Source organism: Lynx canadensis, chromosome B2 (assembly GCF_007474595.2).
Source record: "Lynx canadensis isolate LIC74 chromosome B2, mLynCan4.pri.v2, whole genome shotgun sequence".
Classification (NCBI taxonomy): Eukaryota; Metazoa; Chordata; class Mammalia; order Carnivora; family Felidae; genus Lynx; species Lynx canadensis.
Genome location: NC_044307.1, coordinates 135,718,188 through 135,735,992, shown reverse-complemented (window position 1 = coordinate 135,735,992; position 17,805 = coordinate 135,718,188). Strand labels below are relative to the sequence as shown.

The 17,805-nt window shown below is 43.2% G+C and overlaps 1 protein-coding gene across 1 annotated transcript in view; it reads left to right on the top strand.

Annotated features, from left to right (window-relative positions):
- Positions 1–17,805, top strand: part of LRP11 (LDL receptor related protein 11) — a 54,188-nt gene that overhangs the window by 16,557 nt on the left and 19,826 nt on the right. The window contains 3 exon segments of the mRNA XM_030316578.2: positions 8,414–8,621; positions 13,960–14,085; positions 15,244–15,450. Coding sequence (XP_030172438.1) covers positions 8,414–8,621; positions 13,960–14,085; positions 15,244–15,450 — 541 coding nt within the window.

The following is a 17,805-nucleotide window of genomic DNA, read 5'->3' as shown; positions in this document are numbered from 1 at the left end:
GTGGGAGTGGGCAGAGTGATGGAGAGGAAACTGTTTCTACATTTAAAAAAGAAAAAGAGAAAAATGGTCATTGGGTACCTGAGAAAACTTCGTATCAACTTCATCTATTTCCTTCCTCCTTAAAGTGAGCCAATTTGTCATGAATGAAAGACATCAAACAAGTAAAACTTCTGACAGAGCATCTGCTTGACTATGGTTTTTGAATCCTAGCTCTACTACTTCTTGTGTGGGAGACCCTGGCGGATGATTTAAACCACTTGCAAGATGAAAAGAACAGGAGTCCTTTCAAGGCATTATTATTGTGGTCAAATAAGGTTGTGCAAGTAAGGCCCCGGAGCAGTGAGCAGCACATAGCAAACATTCAAGCATGATGATACTATTCAATGTATCATGAGATTATTTTTCCTTCCATGGTATTCACACTGCTCCTGATAGTCTTGTCTTACACCCAGCAAGACTGTGTTGCTGCCTGGGTGCTGTTCTTTTAGAGATTCTCCCAAGGAAGCCCAAACCCCAAATACTCCATGTGCTCACCAGCGCACAAAAGCCTTCAACAGGGAGCAAATACTCACTCCTCAAATGTCTGAAGAGGCAACGCTTCAGACTCTGATCTGAGGCCAGAAAGGACTTTGATAAAAGGAACAATTTTGGGGGCGCCTGGGTGGCTCAGTCGGTTGAGCGTCCGACTTCGGCTCAGGTCACGATCTCACGGCTCGTGAGTTCAGCCTGTGTCGGGCTCTGTGCTGACAGCTTGGAGCCTGGAGCCTGCTTCATATTCTGGGTCTCCTTCTCTCTCTCTGCCCTCTCCTGATCATGCTGTCTCTCTCTGTCTCTCAAAAATAAATAAAATAAACATTAAAAAAATTTTTTTTTAATTTAAAACGAGCAATTTTGACACTGAGAAAGCCAGAGGGCTAGGCGTTTCCTGGGAGTGAGAACAAAAGCAGGAGAAGAGAAGCAAAACATACCACGTTCCAAAGAACTGAAACAAGGCTGAACTGCCTCAAAATTTCACCAACATCCGTGCACCTCAGCCCTCCCATTCACCCAAATCTTCGAGTAGGGACAGAAAGTAATGGCAGTCCACAAGGCATTTTCCAGACAGAGACGATTCCCTGTACAGATTTCCTAAGTAAAACCTGCGGATAAATTGGTGCCCGTGAATGAATATTCCATTGTGGTTTTGAGGATTTCTTTGTAAGTGTCTTGCTTCAAAAATGAAGAATGAAGACAGGAGAAAAAAACCAGTGAATCCTAGAACTTACTTCTCTGATTAAAGGGGAAGACACTTCAGAGCATGCAAGATGGGAATAGTTCGTACCTGTTGTGTTTCAGCGTCAGCCATGAGCCTAAATGTAGCCTGCCCTGACTTAAGTAGGAATTCTTTTACATTATAGCTCAAGGGCTTGAATAATTTAATTGCAGTTTTTTTTCTTTAAGAAAATTACTTATAATATTACTTATTATATAATTACTTGTAATTATCATTATAGGAAATGTTGAAAAATAATCCCCCTGGGGAAGAAAAAGTACGTATTCAGGAAAAATAAATCTGGGTAAACTGAATTAAGAAAGATCTATTCCAGAAAGGGCAGGAGCTTTGAAGTTCTTTGCCTGTTCAGAAACAAACACACAACTTCCCAGACAATAATTGACAAGCACAGTAGGATTCCAGAATCACAGGAGTTGACTGTCAATCTGTGTGCTTCTGGTCAAACGGGGTTTAAACCTGATTTACTATAATCTACATTTTTTAGACCATGACAGCTGGCCAGTCTGTATATAAACTGTGCCTGGGTTCTTTCTAAGAAATGGTTCTTGGAATAAGGACCTTGGAAGGCCTGAATCTGCTGACCGAGATGTAGGATTCTGGAATGGCTGTGCATATGGAATTTATAACTAAATGGCCTGGATTCAAACCCAGTTTTGCCAATTCCCTAGCCGGGTGAACCTGGGAAAATTATTCCATTCTTTAAGCTTCAGCTTCCTCAATTGTAAAGAGGATGATACAACCCGATAGAGTTTCAGTAAGGGATCAAAATAGGAAAACGCAAAGAAAGCGCTTAGCATATTTCAGAGCATAAAATGAGCATTCCAGGAGGGGCACCTGGGTGGCTCAGTGGGTTGAGCTCTTGGTTTCAGCTCAGGTCATGACCTCACAGTTCATGGGATCAAGCCCCATGTCAGACTCTGTGCTGACAGCGTGGAGCCTGCTTGGGATTTTCTCTCTTCCTCTCTCTCTGTCCTTCCCCTGCTCGAGTGTGCGCTCACACTCTCTCTCTCTCTCTCTCTCTCTCTCTCTCTCTCAAAATAAATAAATAAACATTTTAAACAATGAGCACTCCAGGAGAGGAAAACTATTACAGTTTTATCTAAATACCTTGGGATGTAATATTGGGCTATTTTGACCAATACATTAACTGAATTACAAACAGAATAGATTCACTCACTTGTATATAAACAAAAAGTTATGAGGCCCTTTCAAAGGCAAGAAGCAAGGGAGTAAGGCACCGTGAAAAACTTGTAGGGAATATTGCCCTCAAGTAACTTGACACTGGTTGAGATTAGATATGCACCTAAATAACAAAAATACCAAGTAGAAAGTGGCAAGACTAGGGTGCCTAGTTGGCTCAGTTGGTTGAGTGTCCAACTTCAGCTTGGGTCATGATGATCTCGCAGTCCATGAGTTCAAGCCCCACAATGGGCTCGCTGCTGTGAGCTCAGAGCCCGCTTCAAATCCTCTGTCCCCTTTCTACCCCTTCCCCACTTGCCCTCTCTCACAAGTAAACACTTAAAAAAAAAAAAGTGGCAAGGCTATAAAAGAATGTAGATAAAGTGCTACTGGGGTTCGAAGGAAGGAGAGATTATAATCTCATTGAGAGAAGTCAGAGAGGACTTTGCAGATGTGGGCCCTGTGGTATATGTCTCTATAACCTGAATATTTTGATAATAGGATAGGACTTACAAAAGTCTTATTGACTTGAAAAGATGCACATTGTATGGTGCAAAAATTTTGGACATGTCTGAGAGCATTCAAATTCAATGTGTATTCTCTGATATGGTAATTTAGGGCCATAAAATCACTATCCAGTTAAAATGAGAATCAGGTTTGGCTTTACCCAGAGGATAGATAGTTGGCCATTTGCCCAGTGGTCTGTACAATAACATACTTTTACTTTTCTTTCTAAAAAACAGTACAGAGGAGAGTGCCTGGGTGGCTTAGTCAGTAGAGCATGAATCTCTTGATCTAGGGGTTGTAAATTCAAGCCCCATGTTGGGTGTAGAGATTACATTAGAGAAAAAGGAAAGAGAAGAGAAGAGAAGAGAAGAAGAGAAGAGAAGAGAAGAGAAGAGAAGAGAAGAGAAGAGAAGAGAGAAGAGAAGAGAAGAAAAGAAAAGAAAAGAAAAGAAAAGAAAAGAAGGAAAGAAGGATTCAGAGAGATCTTGTCTACACTTTACCCACATCTTGCCAAACCAAGATATCGTATTGATCTTCCCTAGACTCGAAAGGAGAGAAGGGCAGTAAGAGAAGAAACAACAGGGAAGCAGTACTAATCTTTTGTCTGTAGAAACTCTGCATTATGGCCAGATGTCAAGAAAATTGGCTCATGTGCTCAGGGAATGTTGTCCTACTCTTGGTGGGAACAATGAGAACTTTTGTCTTATTCTCTTTCTCCTCTGCCATATATATTTTTTATCCTGACACTTAGGAAATGTTTGTAAAATCCTTTATGGAAGGATCACCTGGATGCTTGAAGGGAAACCATTCTAAATATTCTAAATACCTGATTTCAAGGAAAGACACCTTTTGTTAACTAAATGAATAAAAAGGCCAAGGAGAGGATATTAACCTGAATAGATCTAAATTTAAGCTCACCCAGGACTTTGAAGGTTATTACCATGACCTTGATGTGGATCAGTGTTCCCTGCATCAGAGAGGAGGTGCCTAGGAAGGCAGAGAGAGGCATCCACAGCCCAGGTGGACAATTGCCCTCTTAGATAGTGGATGCCTGTCCTTCCAGCCCAGCATTGAAAAGAGACTTCCCGTGGTCCCTGGGTGGCTCAGTCGGGTAAGTGTCTGACTCTTGATTTCAGCTCAGGTCATGATCTCATGGATTGTGAGATTGAGCCCCACATCGGGCTCTGAGGTGAGTGTGCAGAACTTGCTTGGGATTCTCTCTCCTCTCATGTACCTGGGCAGCAAACCTCTCAGCTGCCGGCTTTCTGCAGTCTTAAGTCTGCAGGCAGACCCGCTGTGACAAAGCTTCTCCCCTCGTAGCACCTTACTCCCTTACTCAAGGCTGCAAGGCTCAGTCAACACATTCCAGCATGGCCATCAGCTGCCACCATGTACCCATGTGTTCTAAGTCCCGGAACTAGTGGTCTTATCTATTACACCGCTGCGACCTAGGAAGGCCTGGCTGATGCTGGCCAGAGTCGGAGAGAGTGAGAGTCTGTCACCAGCGGCAACCTTACGGCCTCTTGCCCCTTGCAGTCATTGGAGCCCCTTGGTTCAGCCTCACACTCCTCCGGCCATAGGGAGAGGTTATAACTCACCCTTCCCTTGCAATCATGTGGACAGAGGTGGAAGCGAAAGTTTCCAGAATAAAGGGATACCGGGTCCCAGTCCCACTGGAGTGCAGGTCTCTTGACCCCTGCAGTGACTCAGGCTAGAGACAGGGTGGGCTCAGACCAGGATGGTGACAATGGACATGATGAGAAGTGCTTAAATTGCAGATGTGTTTGGATATGGAATGTGAAAGAAAAGGGGGGTTTTGGTATGACCCTGAGTCCCAAGCCACAGTTTTTGTCTCATTTTAAATCTCACTCGTCTGAATCTCTGATGTTCTCTCCTTGTTCTCAGACATCGAGAACCCTCTTGTTTCTGAGGATCAGTTGCCTGCTCCAGACTCTCACATTCTCTTGTCATCTTCAGTTTTCTCTCTGTATGCCCTTTAGGTAGTGTTGTAGTTCTCACATAAGTGGACCCCCGTTTGATATTCTCTTGTTGTAGTTGGGCCTGAAGATCATGTAACAGTGTGGCGGTGAAAACTGCTTAACATCTCTTTGAAATACACAACGAAGGACTGGCCTGCTTCTTTGCCAGCTCTCCAGCTTACAGCTTTTGCAAGGAGAGTGATGGGACCACTTATTGACGGTTTTACACCTAGACATCTCGATTCTGTCTCTGTCTCAGTGAGTGAGAGTCACGTTATTGAGATTTCATTTTCCTGTCCGTGAAAACACGGTTATTCAGCTTGAGATGAGAACTAACCAATGGAGACAGTTAGTTACATTTAAGCATTTACTACGTTATGCTCTTTCGATATTTAAAAAACTAAACTTGTATTTTATATTTAAAACTTATATGTAAGCCCCACATTAAGCTCTTTTTACATAGTTATCTCATTTGATGCTTACAAGGTAAGTGCCATTATTATTTCCACTTTACAGATGAAGAAACTGAGGCTTAAATAGGTTAAGTGGCTTGTACAAGGTCACAGAGCTGGCACACTGTAGAGCTGGCATTCAGCTCTGTTGGATGCCAGACTCCGTGCTCTTAACCACTTCACCCACGTTTCTTGCAGTGTCATTGGTGAATCATCTGGATGTGCCTGTTGTGTGCAAATTCCCAGATCCCACTCTCAGACCCACTGACTCAGACCCTAAGGCTGGGCTGAGAAACCTGTACTTAACAGGAGCTCTGGGTGATGGATTATTGATACAACTGTATCTCCTTGCATTGCCCCCTAAAGTGATTGTAAAGCATTCTGTTCATGTGCATATATAGTTCTGACAAAGCCTCCAAGCCAAAATTATGTGCAGGGATCTAAATTCTAGGATTTCATAAATACAAACAAGCAGCTAATAGTTCTTTTTTTTTATTTTTTAATTTTATTTTTTATTTTTTAAGATTTACATCCAAATTAGTTAGCATATAGTGCAACAATGATTCCAGGAGTAGATTCCTTAATGCCCCTTACCCATTTAGCCCATCCCCCCTCCCACAACCCCTCCAGCAACCCTCAGTTTGTTCTCCGTATTTGTGAGTCTCTTATGTTTTGTCCCCCTCCCTGTTTTTATATTATTTTTGTTTCCCTTCCCTTATGTTCCTCTGTTTTGTGTCTTAAAGTCCTCATATGAGTGAAGTCATATGATTTTTGTCTTTCTCTGACTAATTTCACTTAGCATAATACCCTCCAGTTCCATCCACGTAGTTGCAAATGGCAAGGTTTCATTCTTTTTGATTGCTGAGTAATACTCCATTGTGTGTGTGTGTGTGTGTGTGTGTGTGTGTGTGTGTGTGTGGTGTGTGTGTGTGTGTGTGTGTGTGTATACCACATCTTCTTTATCCGTTCATCCATCGATGGACATTTGGGCTCTTTCCATACTTTGGCTATTGTTGATAGTGCTGCTATAAACATGGGGGTGCATGTGTCCCTTCAAAACAGCACACCTGTATCCCATGGATAAATGCCTAGTAGTGTAATTGCTGGGTCGTAGGGTAGTTCTATTTTTTAGTTTTTTGAGGAACCTCCATACTATTTTCCAGAGTGGCTACACCAGTTTGCATTCCCAGCAGCTGGTAGTTCTAATAGGGCAACTCTCTGTACTCTTAAGTCTGGTAATGCATCAATGTAATAAACCATGTAATGGTCAGAATTCATTTGCAGTGAATATCCAGACTAGTTCATTTAAGCAAAAAGGGATTTTTTCCTAGAAAATAGGACATTCAGCCATTATAGTATCTTTGAGAGAGCTGAAAAATATAGTAGTTGGATTGAGCATCCAAAAATGACTCCCAAAATGACAACGTAGTACTGACCTCAGAAGCTATCACTCTTGCCATGATTGGGAGACTGCCTGAAAAATGGCAGAGGAGAGTGGGGGGTCAAGATGGGACCCTGGGTTTAGGGAGTAAGCAGAAGTGAAGTCCATCATGGTGATCATCAAGGAATAGCCAGGGAATTCAGACACAGAAGCAGAAGCCAGGGAAGTCAAGAGTTCCAGAAGCCAGGAGTGGCTAACTTTGTAAAATACAGTAAGACAGCCAGTGGAGGGGGAGTGGGAGGAGGCAAGGCTAACAAGTCTCATTGACCTTGACAACTTGGTGATCTTTGCTAGATCAGCTAATGAGTTTTTCCAGCAGTTTCGGGGGAATGGTGAGGAAAGAAATCAGATGGGTGGGATAAAGAATAAATGGGAAATGAGCAAATGGAAGCAGCAAGTGCAGCATGAACAAGGCTTTGAAAGGTAAGTTGAAATGGGAAGGAGATAAGATTGTATGGCTGGGATGATCTTGGACTGTAGGGTTTTTTATTTGCTGTTGTTTTGTTTGTTTTTTTTGGGTAGAGAGAAACTTGAGCATAGTGATAGCAGAGGCATTTGAAAGAGAAATTACTTGATGGTCAGTGTTCCAAAGGTCATAGGGGCACCTAGGTGGCTCAGTTGGTTGAGTGTCTGACTTTGGCTCGGGTCACGATCTTACGGTCCACAGGTTCGGGCCCCGCGTCGGGCTCTGTGCTGTCAGCTTGGAGCCTGGAGACTACTTCGGATTCTATGTCTCTCTCTCTCTCTCTCTGCCCCTCCCCCGCTCATGCTCTGTCTCTCTCTCTGCCAAAAATAAATAAACATTAAAAAATTTAAAAAAGGGGTGCCTGGGTGGCGCAGTCGGTTAAGCGTCCGACTTCAACCAGGTCATGATCTCGCGGTCCGTGAGTTCGAGCCCCGCATCAGGCTCTGGGCTGATGGCTCAGAGCCTGGAGCCTGCTTCGGATTCTGTGTCTCCCTCTCTCTCTGCCCCTCCCCCATTCATGCTCTGTCTCTCTCTGTCCCAAAAGTAAATAAACGTTGAAAAAAACATTAAAAAAAAAAAAATTTAAAAAAAAAAAGGTCATAGAGGGAAGGGGTCAAGGCCTAGATGGGGGAGTTGGCCTGGAGTGCAGGAGGGACAGCTCATCTTATTATGGCTGGGGGAAAGGAGCTGACAGCAGATACAGATACAGGTGCGTTCCCAGCATAGGAATGAGTGGTAGAAACGTAATCATGGCCATAATTATGTCCTAATTTTCTTCTCAAAGTAGATGAGGTCACCTGCTGAGAAGGAAGGGACTAGATACTGGGCGTGGAGCTTGGAGAGTTACAGGTTTGGAACATCAACTGCTAAGGGCAAGTGAAAGACTATTGTTAGTCAAGGAGATTGTCAGCCCAGATAAAATTGAGAATTGTGAGTTCAGAGTAGGGCAGCCTGCCCAAATGGTGCATGCTTTAGGATTTCCCTTCCTTGGCCGGGAGCGGACAGGTGGGACATGGGACTGTTCCAGGGGTAATGTTGATTTCCAGTTCAGGATGATACTGGACTCTGTGCCTCAGATCTCCTAACTACATGTGCTGTTTCCTGTTTGGGTGTCAGGTACCTCAGTCGGGAACCCTGAAGCTGTCCCACTTACGGGAAGGAACATATACCTTTCAGCTCACTGTGATGGACACTGCTGGGCAGAGAAGCTCTGACAACGTCTCAGTGACAGTGCTGCCCATGACCTTCTCCACAGGAGGTGAGAGGAAAGTCCTTCCTTTGCATTCACAACGGCCGACAGAAACCAGCTACTTACAGAAAGATGGTATTGGATTAGCATTTTCTATTCTTAAATTTTTTTTAACATTTATTTATTTTTTGATAGAGACAGAGTGTGAGGGGGGAAGGGCAGAGAGAGAGGGAGACACAGAATCCAAAACAGGCTCCAGGCTCTGAGCTGTCAGCACAGAGCCGGACGCGGGGCTCGAACTCACGAACTGTGAGATCATGACCTGAGCCGAAGTCAGACGCCTAACCGACTGAGCCACCCAGGGGCCCCCACAACTGTTTACTTCTTAATTTTAACCAGAAATTAAGGTTTTTAAGGGTTAAGAATTCCAATATAAAGCTTAATAATGTTAAATAGTTTAAAATACGTTTATTTTTAAAAAAAACCCTTTTTTTAATGTTTATTTCTGAGACAGAGAGACAGAGCATGAGTGGGGGAGGGGCAGAGAGAGAGGGAGACACAGAATCCGAAGCAGGCTCCAGACTCTGAACTGACAGCACAGAGTCCGATGCAGGGCTCGAACTCACGGACCATGAGATCATGACCTGAGCCAAAGTCGGATGCCCAACCAACTGAGCCACCCAGATGCCCCAGCAGTTTATATTCTGACTTCATTCCATGGGCTCTTCCATTCCATTTTTGGTTGTTGTTGAATTAAGAGTCTTTTCTCAACATATGACAATTTAAAACAAATTAAAATTTATAAAGTGCATGTGTCAATTTAAAAGGACTATTTAGGGATGCCTGGGTGGCTCCGTCAGTTAAGTGTTCGACTTTGGCTGAGGTTATGATCTCACAGTTTGTGAGTTCGATCCCTACGTCGGGCTCTGTGCTGACAGCTCAGAGACTGGAGCCTGCTCTCTCTGCCCCTCTCAAAAATAAACATTAAAAAAAATAAAATTTAAAAAAAAAAACATAAAAGGACTATTTAGCTCTTTCTGCCCACAGGTCCTGTCCCCATGCTTTAATAAAAACACTATTTGGGCGCCTGGTTGGCTCAGTCGGTTAAGCATCTGACTTCGGCTCAGGTCATGATCTCACAGTCCGTGTGTTCGAGCCCCACGTCGGGCTCTGTGCTGACAGCTCAGAGCCTGGAGCCTGCTTCAGATTCTGTGTCTCCCCCTCTCTCTCTGCCCCTCCCCTGTTCATGCTCTGTCTGTCTCTGTCTCAAAAATAAATAAAAACATTAAAAAAAAATTTAAAAACACAATTGGGCAAAAAAAAAAAAAAAAGAGCTAAAATTTTTCATGGACACGTTAACACAAATACTAATAATATAGCTTTACATACATGTGATGGTTCTCACTTTCAGTTGCACAATGTAAACTCATTCTTCTCATTTATCTATGTTTCTTACCTTCCCAAACATCTGCATTTCTAAGATTAGCTCATCAAGTTAAAAAATATATATATACATATATGTATATGGAACTTGAGAGCACAAAAGACATAGAGGTATTGCAGGGGGAAACCCCCCACAGTCCACTCCAGGGAGAGGTACAGAGATGCTGTGTATTTGAAGGTCTTGTCATTCAGTCCGCGGACTCTGTCAGTGTGTGCAGGACCGCAGGGTGCACAGGAGCTGTGCGAGGCACTGGGCATACAGAGGTGCTCACCCGCGCCCACGTGGTGAGCCTTCACAGTCACTACCCATGGCTCCAGAAAACCCATCCTTCGCATGTCTTTGCCATCCCTGTAACTCAGTCAGTGGGAGAATAAGGGTAAAAAGATCAGAGAATGACTGCATATGGCTGATCTTGTCTTCCATCCAACATAGGTCGGGATGCATATTGAAAGTGAAGCAAGACTTGAGGATCCTAAGGACTTGGCACCCCTGATAATTTGCCTTCCACAGGGACACAGAGCACAATCGATGTTCGGAATGTGACTGGCTGACTCCCCGTCCGGCCGAGGTTCCAGCCTCCTATGAGGAAGGAGGCTGCTGCCTGTGGCCTGGTGTGATACCAATTTCCTGCCCGCTGTTGCCCTCTGAAGCAGTGATGGCAAGTGAGAGGAGCCGTCCGGGTCAGGAGTCTGATCCCGCCCAGATTCCAGCAGGGCCGTTGATTTATGGCAGCTGCAAAGTAGAGCCAGACAGCTACTCAACACATTTTTGAGGGGTGCCTGTCTGGCTCAGCCAGAAAAACGTGTGACTGTTGATCTCTGGGTTCGAGCCCCACGTTGGGCGTAGAGGTTACTAAAAAATAAACTTAAAAACATGTTTTTAGTACCTCGGTGTACTGGGCATGCACCAGGGCCATGGGAAACATGGCATCGGCCCCAGCCACTCCCTCCCTACGGAGGACCGCTGAACCCAGCGGGCTGTCCTGGGATCGAGTGCTCGCCTGGGCAGAAACCAAGTCAGGTGCCGATTATTGGAAGAAAGAGCTCATAGGAAGAAGGCATGGATATCCCGTTATCCCTATAGAAGTTTGAAAGGGATTTTGCTTTGTACAACCAAGGTGCCTGGGCGGGAGAGAGGGATAGAAGTGTGAGTACAAGCAGAGAGCTAACACTGCACCAGCCCAGTGTTTGCCTGGTTTCTTGACTTGGGCCAGTTTTCCAGGGCTCCAAAGATAAATTGCCAGTTGCACACTTCCGGCCTTTCTCCAAGATGACAAAATGTATCTGAAGTGGCAGAAAGTTATGTGCATCACTTTTGATTACTGAAAGGCCACTGGAGTATAGATCTTATATATGTAACTTTTTATAGAAAATTAAGGGGCACCTGGGTGGCTCAGTTGGTTGGGCATCCGACTTCGGCTCAGGTCATGATTTCTCGGTCTGTGAGTTTGAGCCCCACATCGGGTTCTGTGCTGATAGCTCAGAGCCTAGAGCCTGCTTCAGATTCTGTCTCCCTCTCTCTCTCTGTCCTTCCCCCACTCACACTCTGTCTCTCTCGAAGAAGAAAGAAGAAAGAAAGAAGAAAGAAAGAAGAAAGAAAGAAAGAAAGAAAAATTTAAAAGAATGGCTGTGTTATTAACTGCTATCTGGAATCACTCTGGCTAGATTGGAATAACATACTATGAATTAAAGTAATAAAACATCACACAGAGACATTGAAAACCAGAAATGGGGACAGAGAGGTGGTTCTCTCCCTTCTATTATAAATATATATTGGTCTTGCAGTTAATAACCCAGCTGTAATGGTAACCAGGGGTGGCACCATCTGGGGGACATAGGCAAGCATAGTACCCCTGCTGATGTGATAATTTGGGTGATCTTTGGATATAGAGGCTGCATGTTTTCAAGCCTTGAGAAAAATAATCTATTCAAATGCCAAGCCACCAAACACTTCCGATATGATCTAGATCAGTGGTCTCCAAAGAGGAACCCCCCCCCACAGATAAAGGCATTTGTAGGATGGAAAAGAAGACACCTGAACTTATATTTTTAGTAATTTTTAATCTCCTCCTTGAATTTTTAGTATATTTTATATCATGTTTAATATGTTAGTATGCTGGTACATGCATATTATTTTTAGATGGAGATGTGTGTTTATTACACTATATGCATAGTATACAACACTATATGTATTGATCAGATGTATGGTCAAAAAAGTTTAGAGACCACTGATCCAGTAATAAATGGATACGTTACAGATATCAATCTATCTCCAAAAGCTACCAAGTAGTAAGTAAAACCTTGACATATTTAGGATTTCCATGTCATGAACTGAAAAATGTGAGCAGTAACTGTATCCCACTTGGTATTCAGGGTAACACAGTTTTCCTTCACTTTTCCTCCGAGTTCCTTTCCTGGAACCGAAGCAGATTCTCCTTTCCAGGACCAAATTTTCAGTCATAACTGAGGCCCTTTGCTTCCTCTTCTTTCTCAGGAGCTTCTCCCACCATTTCTTCTCTTCTTCCTGGATCAAGGTATCTTCAAATTGCCTTGTACCCAGATAGACTCCTTTCCCAGGCCCTTGTTTAACTGCATGCAATGGAATATGTATCCAAGATTTCACTTGGACTTATATACTATGCTCAACCATTTGCCTCGGTGGATTATCACAATCTACCATTCTCCCATGTCCTGAGAGAACTGTCTAGTTCCTTGTGTCCCTGGGAAATTAGGGAGCTCCTCACGACCTACGTCTAGCCTGATACCTTTACTCTGCATCAACCAGTGTCAAAGTCACCCAGTTGTTGTGTAGCTAAGTCTAGTAAAGTTGGCTTAATCTGGAGTAGAGGAATGCCTTTCAAGAAAATACATGTAGCTCCTTTACACTGTAGATTAAAAACTCCTAACAGCTTCAGGGCCGCCTGAAGCCACTTCAGGGGCGCCTGGGTGGCTTGGTTGGTTGAGTGTGTGTCTTTGGCTCAGGTCATGATATAGCGGTTTGTGGGTTCAATCCCCCCGTTGGGCTACATGCTAACAGTGCGGAGCCTGTTGGGATTCTCTCTCCGCCCTTCTCCCACTTGTATGCATGCTTGCTCTCTGTCTCTCAAAATAAGTAAATAAACTTAAAAAAAAAAAAAAAACCTGGGGTGCCTGGTGGCTCAGTAGGTTAAGCATCCGACTTTGGCTCAGGTCATGGTCTCACAGTTCATGAGTTCGAGCCCTGTGTCGGGCTCTGTGCTGACAGCTCAGAGCCTGGAGCCTGCTTCAGATTCTGTGTCTCCCTCTCTGTCTGCCCCTCCCCTGCTCACACGCGTGTGTGTGTGTGTGCAAAATAAAAATAAATAAACATTATAAATGTTTGTCTCAAAAATAAATAAACATTAAAAAAAAAAACTAACAGCTCCAAAAGGGAGACAATTTCATTATTTGAAGAAAATAAATTCATACCAGCCAGTAGCTAGAGATTGTGTTTATTCTTTATGGCGGTAGGGATGTATGGTAGTCAACAAGTAGGGTTCAATAGTCGAAAGTTAATCTCAGTAAACATGATCACTTAGAAAACAAGAATGCAAGACATAGCATGTCTAAAGACATAGCATGTATAAAATGGTGTCTCTAATAAAACACATTCAGCCAGCCAAATGCCATGCGGGGTGGGGGGCAGTGTTAGGGGGCCCACAGAGTCGACGGGATGAACAAAGGAACGCAGAGTGAGACGTGAGGGAGCAAACCCGGGGCTGGCTGGGGAAGACCAGAGCTGCTGCTCGTCTGTTCCCACCTGGTAGGCAGCGCTGGCCTGGAGAACGGCCCCGCGACCAAGAGCCCATGTGATGCCTCAGAGTTAAGTCAGGGGGTCAAGGAGGCACCCCTTTCTCGCAACCTGTTGCTCCAGCTCAGACTGTTGGTGTCTGCCCCATTATGTGCATCTCTCTCCCCCAAAATGTTCCATGTACATAGTCTTACTTAATCGTGACACAGCGAAGTGTTGACGATATGGCACTCCTGTGACTTGAGACTTGTTCGCAAACAGGATGCTCGAACGTTTGCTCACGCTACCACTTCTCTTGTGATGACGGCTGCTGCATTGACATCATGCTGGCTTGCGATGGAGTGGAGCAGTGTCCTGATGGGTCCGATGAGGCTTTCTGTCATAACTGTGAGTCAGCTGCATGGCCTTTTCGGGCAAGGCGGGGAGACGGGATGTCTTTATTCTCATAATAAAATGCAAATTCAGTATTGTTCTTTTTCTGCCCAGTTTTAGGTATAACTTCATGTGAATAAGCTATGCCTTAAATTAAATGACCATTAACTATAAGTCTGTAATCTGAGTTGCAAATGTCAAGTGTTTTATATTGCTTACCTTCTTCAAAATTTGCTTTGTTTTCTAAAAGACTCTTCCCCATCCTAAAAATGCTGTGAGGAATATGCTTTTAAAAAAAACTAAAGTGAGATAAGATTTTGTTTTGATAAATTTTTTAGAAAAAAATTTTTTTCAATATCTATTTTTGAGAGAGAGAGACACACAGAGCACAAGCTAGGAGGGGCAGAGAGAGAGGCAGAATCTGAAGCAGGATCCAGGCTCTGAGCTGTCAGCACAGAGTCCAAGATGGGGCTCGAACTCACAAACCGTGAGATCGTGACCCAAGCTGAAGTCAGACAGACGCTTAACGGACTGAGCCACCCAGGCGCCCCTAGAAAAAATTGTGATGTACTAGGGTGTAGCTAAGTCAGGACTGTAAACCAGTCTTATAATGTCACCTACATACACAAAAGGGCGCTGAAAGAAAGAAGAAAACTGCTGGTTTTGAAGAAGGATGTAAAATCTCAAAACCTTAGGCTTAAGCTTTGTTGTTGTTATTGTTGTTTTAATTTTTTTGACGTTTATTTATTTTTGAGAGAGAGAGACAGGGCATGAGTGGGGGAAGGGGCAATGAGAGAGAGGGAGACACAGAATCTGAAGCAGGCTCCAGGCTCTGAGCTGTCAGAGCGGAGCCCGATGCAGGGCTCCAACGCACAAACCATGAGATCATGGCCTGAGCCAAAATCGGACGCTGAACCACCTGAGCCACCCAGGCGCCCCTTAAGCTTTGTTTTTGTCAATTTATTTGTGACATTTAGAAAGCCAGCTATTGGAAGAAGAGAAAACAGTTTACCCATTCGAAAAGAAGAGAGTAATTTTTATGGGGCTCTAACATGGCTTAGCTGGTTATTATTCCCAAGTATCCATGGCTTTGAATCTACTGAAAATTTAGTGCTTTTAATTACAGTTCAGAAAAGAAACCCAGCAGCTAACGGTAGCTCCTGTATCCTTCAGTGAGCCTTGACCGGAAGACGGTGACCCACACAGCAACTGCCCAGCCTAGAATCACAGGACCAATCAAAGATGTGGCAGGAGGCTCCTTCTTGGAAAAGTCCCAGAAAGTGACTGTCCCAAACCAGCCACTGGTGGTATCAAACACAGAGAAGAGGAATCATTCCACTTTTTGGGGACCAGAGAGTCAGACTGATCCTGTGATGCCAGGTAAGGACCTCAACAGCTTCTCCGCAAACAGCCTCATTTTCTCCAGTGACGCTGGGCTCAAAATGAAGGTTATGTTTGAAGAGTGTTATGGAAATAAAACAAAGAAGAGAGTTAAAATGAAAACTGTGGCCGAAAGGAAAAAAAAAAAAAACCCACCCCATCTGACATTTGCACTGATTATACTAAGGAACACCTACTAAATACATTCATACATTCATATATACTCCAGGGCTACCTGTACATTTATTAGTAAGTACGTTCGAATTAGGAAATTTCAACACCTGTGTTAAGAAAACAAATGCCCTACGTGTGAAATTTTAGGTTATTTTGAGATGAAGCAGCATAACCCTCTTCGCACTAAGCTAGTGAATGTGAGTAAAGAGAATCTACATCATATTGAAATGGTTGCTTGTGCGAGCACTTCAGTCCTATGCTCCCAATTAACGAAATCTGTAACTTTTTTGTTTTCACTAATAAGGCTAATAAGAATCTTGTCTACGTTCACACTGCTGAAACATTAACATTCTGTCATCTTAAATTTGTTTTTGCACATTTGTATTGTTTGTGACAAGAGACAGAAATATAGAATATCACATTTCTGTATGCCTTTGTAAATGTCTTTTCAGTACTCAAACTCTGCATACCTTATATACAGAAATAATCTGTCGCTACTTTAATAACTTCTTTATGAAATTCTTTTGTTCTATGCAGAAGATGCAAATAATAAAAAAGGAAAATAATTTAAAATTTACTGAAAACAACTTTTGGTATTTTGGTATATTTTTTTCTAGTCTTGTTTATCTAATGTTTAGTTTTTTTCATATATTCTTTTTTTTTAATGTTTATTTATTTTTGAGGGAGAGAGAATGTGAGCGTGCATGCACGGGTAAGAGCACGAGTCACGGAGGGGCAGAGAAAGGGAGACACAGAATCTGAAGTTGGCTCTAGGTTCTGAGCTCTCAGCAGAGCCCCACGCGGGGCTCAAACCCACGAACTATGACATCATGACCTGAGCCAAAGTCAGATGCTTAACTGACTGAGCCACCCAGGCGCCCATCTACTGTTTAGATTTTAAGTGCATCTGTACAGATATGTCCACAGAAATATTCCATAAAGGGTTTTCTTTTGGACAGTTTAGACTAGGTGCTTTCAAATGCCTAAGCTGGGTCTATACCTTTGTTAGTACTGCCACCTAATGGGTAAATCAGCCCATGTAGCAAAACTCACCATTAATATTCTGTTGCATTTTTTCTGGTCACTTTCATTTATACACATACATGCACACATTTATTCACTTTTTACCTTAGCATAATTAATATACAGTGTTATAGTCTCAGGCATACAATATAATGATTTAATAATTCTATGCATTGCTCCCTGCTCATCATGATAAGTTTACTCTTAATCCCCTTCACCAACTTTATCCATCCCCCAGCCAGTTCCCCTCCCTCAACCACCAGTTTGTTCTCTGTATTTAAGTCTGTTTTTGTTTCTTTTTTTCTTTGTTCACTTGTTTTGTTTCTTAATTTCCACATATGAGTGAAATTGTATGGTATTTGTCTCTCGCTGACTTATTTCACTTAGCATTATACTCTCTGGGTTCATCCATGTTGTTGCAAATGGCAAGATGTTGTCCTTTTTATGGCTGAGTAATATTCCATTACACACACACACACACACACACACACACACATCTTTATCCATTCATCTATGGAGGGGCACTTGTGTTCCTTCAATATCTTGGCTATTGTAAATAATGCCGCAGTAAACAGGGACACATATCTTTTCAAATTAGTGTTTTGTTTTCTTTGGGTAAATACCCAGTAATGGAATTACTGGATCATATGGTAATCTATTTTTAATTTTTTGAGGAACTTCCATATTGTTTTCCACAGTGACTTTACCAGTTCATGTTCCCACCAACGGAATACGAAGATTCCTTTTTTTTTTTTTTTTTTAATTTTTTTTCAATGTTTATTTATTTTTTTGGGACAGAGAGAGACAGAGCATGAACGGGGGAGGGGCAGAGAGAGAGGGAGACACAGAATCGGAAACAGGCTCCAGGCTCTGAGCCGTCAGCCCAGAGCCCGACGCGGGGCTCGAACTCCCGGACCGCGAGATCGTGACCTGGCTGAAGTCGGACGCTTAACCGACTGCGCCACCCAGGCGCCCCCGAAGATTCCTTTTTTAACGTGTCCTCATCAACACTTGTTATTACTTATCTTTTTTGTTTTTAGCCATTCTGACATTGTGATTTTGATTTACATTTTCCTGATGATTAGCTATGTTGAACATCTTTCCATGGGTCTGTGGTTCACTTGTATGTCTTCTATGGGAATATGTCTATTCTGCCCA